This window comes from Apis dorsata, unplaced genomic scaffold, assembly GCF_000469605.1.
Source record: "Apis dorsata unplaced genomic scaffold, Apis dorsata 1.3 scaffold_355, whole genome shotgun sequence".
Lineage (NCBI taxonomy): Eukaryota > Metazoa > Arthropoda > Insecta > Hymenoptera > Apidae > Apis > Apis dorsata.
The window spans coordinates 189,634-194,106 of NW_006263621.1; the positions used below are offsets into that span (position 1 = coordinate 189,634).

A 4,473-nucleotide genomic window follows, 5' to 3' on the forward strand; every position below is an offset into this window, starting at 1 on the left:
AAGGGCTCGTTAACAGGATGCAATTTCGGTCGAATGGGCGATTCTCTGTCTTGGGGAACGGAAATCGCGCACTTCGTTACCCGCGCGCGGCAATTAGCCTCTTAATTACCCGAAGCTTCTTCCCTCCACGAACGACGATCCGAAGATCCTCCCGTGGGATCCTGCGGGGAAGCGCGTCTTGCGCGGGGAAATCGATTTCTCGGATGCAACGCGAGGATGGGCGGGGAAGAGGGGAAGCAGGTTGAAAGAACGCCCCGGTGTTTGGACGAGATTTGTTTACCCTTTGCCGGGCGAAAAAATGGGGAAAAACCGAGAGAGAAAATTTTGGACGATTCCCCTCTTTCTTTCCGATTCCTCTAATTTATTAGGAAAAGAGAGAATAAGAATAATTCTTTCCTCGTTCAATTCAAATTTTCTAATTTAATGTACAATTGATTTGAATATCATGAGCAAGAATCTGAGAGAGCCTCCAATTTGTTAACTTGCGATGCAAGAAGATTATAATAAATGCTAATCTGGTCGTATTTTGAAATTTTTGAATTGCAAGAATATTCATCTATTGTATATTTTATTAAATCGATAATTTAGTAATTATATTGATTGAAAACAGGGAAAGACGTACGACATGTATTTCCCTGCGATTCGAATCCAGGTCGAAAGGGGAGGAGGAGAGGGGGAGGGCCTTAAACAAATTCCCCCGTTTCATCTTATCCTCGCGAACGGCAATAGGACGGCAGTATTTGCCGTTGTCACGATCTTTTTATCTACTCTCCGTTGAATTTCCGACCACGTGCCACCGCCTAATACCTTAATAACTGGGAACAATGTTCCCTCCTTTCACGGCTCTATCCCTCGAAGGACGAGGAATATTATTCGCGGGGAGTCGGTGAAAAGTGGGCCAAATTGGCGTCCACCCGGTTGACAACCGGTTATTAAACAGTAGTCTTCTTTAATTAACCGGAGTAAAGTTGCGCCAACTTGGACCGATGAAAGTCTAACCCTCAATTAAATACAATCGGGAGGAAATTTCTGTGAAATTTTGCACACCTTGAACAGCATATATTTCTCTTCGAAATTTTCTCGCGATATCATATATTTACGATTATTCATCTTCATGGAATTTTTATAAAAAGATTTTTCTTGAATATTAATATTTTTCGTTCCACCATTCCGCTTTCGATAATTCATTTTCGAAAGATTCTTTTCCAGAGGAGAAGAGAGATGGCAGAGACCTCTAGGCGATTACGTCGCGGGTGCGAAAAAAAGAACAATAAACGTGGAAACGAAGTTCGTTAGTCGAATAGAATTGGCCGACGACACCGAACTGGCTGGAATCCTTTTAGTATGCCCTCTGACGAAATTCTGAGGTCGTAGTTGCGTTAGGTGAATTCGTTAGCGAAACTTTCCTCGTGTATATATATATATATATATATACGCGTATAATACGCATACCGAGCAACAGCCAATCGAAACACGCGACAAAAGGGTGGTGAGGCGACAAATTAATTAAACTCTTCTGCTCGTTTTATATTTTAATGCCGCGATTACGCGCGACGCTCGCGTGATACCCTCGCTTCACCTGTTAACTGCACGCGCTTTACGTTGAAGTGATAAAATTAATTAAGGATAAGTGAAAAAAGAGAATAAATTTAAAAAAAAGAGAGAGAGAAAAAAGAAGAGATTAAATCAATTCGATCGTTCTAACAAGCTTTATATATATATAAAACTAACAAGTTAATATATATATATATATATATATTTTACTTGTTTTCATTCTTTTTCAAACTTCTTTAGAAAAAGTTTTCTCTCGTTGACAACAATGCCCGATCAAGATCGTGGAAAGTTTTTTTCAACCGGATGGATAATAAACTTCTCTCAACTTGTCCTCACGAAAGAAGTATCAAGTGCGTATGCCTTGCTAATTAGAGCTCCTCCGCTAATGTACCGATCAATACGATGGTCGTTAACAGGCTCGAGTAGTCGTAAACAGTTGACGGTTGATTCATCAGAGCCGAGCTGTGTATCGCACGAATATCTTCTCGATTTATTTTTCAAAAGATTCTCTCTCTCTCTCGATAATCTTCTCAAGAATTGTCGTTTTAATGTGATTCCAGGGGACGTCATCGATTGCTGAGCGGCAAGAGACGAAAAATCAGCTGGTATGTCAAATAATCAGCTGGTTGACTCCTGTCTGTAAGTGTCTTTCTCTACTCGAGTTCTCTGTCGAGGAGAGTCTCGTAAAAGATTAATACGTTCTCTTTCTCTCTTTCGCTCTATTACTCTTTTTTCTTCCTTCTCCAATGAGGGAGAATCATCGGTGAACTCCCTCTCTTTCTCTCTCTCTCTCTCTCCTTCTCTATTTTATTACGGCTATTGCAAAAAACGTAACGTCGACCAATTGGCGAAACTCGTTTTCTCGGTAATGGCTAGAAAAGAAATAAAGATTCTATTTATCTATCTATTCCGTCTATCTACGCTGTCGTTCGGCCCGTTTTTCATGGAGTCTCGATGCTCGAAAAGAAAAAAAAAAAAATTGACACACGAGGCCCCGGGAATCGGCCACACGACCACCAGTAATGAAAAAGACAGTTACAAGATATGTTAGAAAATAGATCGCACCCTAGGATGCACGTAGCCCCAGCACCCGTATATTAATCAGAGCGAAATTATTAATGCCAGGCTGGTGAATCGTCGAATCGTCGAGAGACAGGAGCACAGCATAACGCACACTGAGATCACGCAGAGGTGACTAACATGACCTAATCGACGAGGTTAGTCATTCTGAGCGCGCGAGCGCGACCGCTTACCCGATTCCATTATTATTCATCGTTGAATCAACATTGTTCGTGTATTAATTATTTTTCCTTTGGGAAAAGCGAAACTTTGAATCGAAAATTCGGAATTCGTCGAGATTCTCGATGGGCCGCTTAACGTCGAAACAAGAACGATTTATGCCTCTTTTAAGTGCAAATATATCAAGTGCTCTATAAGATATACGCTTTAACAATATCCATCACATTTTTAAATCTCTTTTCATAACATAACAAATATCCTATATTATTTTCTTCATCATCTCCACGTAACTCTTAATCCTTCGATTTTTTTTAAAGGAATCTTTTTTTATCAGTTGATCGGAAATAAAAAAGAAAAATATATTTGGATACTGTTAAAAGATACATACCTTGTAGATTTCTCTCGATATAGATATTTCGTCCATCGAGATGTCGCGAGGCATTCCAACGAATTTTCAAAGATGGATCATCGAAAAGAGTTGTCAGAATGAGTAACTTCGACCGCACTAACATTCGTGCTCGTTTATTATTTAGCATGATTGAGAGTGATGTGTGACCAGGATACGAGGTAGTTTAACGTAGTTAGATTCGTATCTGAATGCTTCGCTTTGTTCTTCGTTCCTTTTCCTTTTACTTTTTCATTACTTTGTATTACTGTTACAGCTCGGTGTGCGCTTTATTTATTTATTTCTTTTTTATCTCGTCTATCAATTGCACGTATTGATATATATCTCTAGCAATTTTTTTTCCCCTTTTATTCTTTTCCAAAATTATCCATCGAAATTATTTTAGCTGTTTAATATTCGTTTTGATGGCTCGTCTCCACGCGGATAACAAATAGTGATTCGTTCCATGTGTATTTTTTTTTTTCCAGACGCGTTCTCCAGGAGAAGGGCCCCGACATGCCGCAATACACGTAAGCTATCGAATAGCCTTAAGCGAATAAATCGGCGATTGTTGGCGCGATGGGATCTCTAATTGATCATTATTGCGGATCATTTTGCAGCGGACAGAGTGATGCAGATTACCACGGAAGTAACGGCCAGGCGGATACCCATTCGTTGCATTCGTCTCATTTGTCTGTCCAGGAGGATCCATTACTCATCCGGAGCCATAAGCAGCAAACTACTCAACAAGTGAGATCCGTTTCCAGTTTTACCTAATTTGCTGCGATTCCCTTTTACTCTCAACGATTCTCGTACTTGTTCTTCATTCTGAAATTTTCAAAAGTTTCAACATTAAACAAAATTAATCAATAATACACAGTTCTTAATTTTCTTGTTATTTTCTCAAGAATAACGCCATTACTTATCTTTCCATTCTCGTCAACCTTATCTTAAAAAATAAAAATTTCAGGTAACAAACGTCTCGAAGGTCGTGCGCGAGGTGTCACACATGGAGCCGGATCCGGGCGCGGTCAGCTACATGTCGGTGCCGTTGATGTCCCAGGACTATCAACACGCGGACCGACGATACCCGGCCGACTCTTACATGGTCGGTTTCGAGCATTACGAGCCCTACCTCGGCTATCCGCCCCAGCCAGGGTATCCAGGACCTCATGGAATCTACATGCCGCGCTCGCATTCCCCTCACAGTCCTCACAGTCCTTCGGAGCACAGTCGTGCCTCGCCTCCGCATGGTAAGGCGAGCGTTTATTTTTTTTTTTTTATCCTCCATCTTG

At 40.8% G+C, this 4,473-nt stretch overlaps 1 protein-coding gene across 1 annotated transcript in view; it reads left to right on the forward strand.

Annotated features, from left to right (window-relative positions):
- Nucleotides 1-4,473, forward strand: part of LOC102681034 (catenin delta-2) — a 40,361-nt gene that overhangs the window by 27,960 nt on the left and 7,928 nt on the right. The window contains exons 2-6 of the mRNA XM_031511854.1: nucleotides 2,115-2,159; nucleotides 2,680-2,745; nucleotides 3,667-3,708; nucleotides 3,799-3,928; nucleotides 4,149-4,431. Of these exons, the coding sequence (XP_031367714.1) occupies nucleotides 2,115-2,159; nucleotides 2,680-2,745; nucleotides 3,667-3,708; nucleotides 3,799-3,928; nucleotides 4,149-4,431 (566 nt within the window). The remainder of the gene's footprint in view (nucleotides 1-2,114; nucleotides 2,160-2,679; nucleotides 2,746-3,666; nucleotides 3,709-3,798; nucleotides 3,929-4,148; nucleotides 4,432-4,473) is intronic.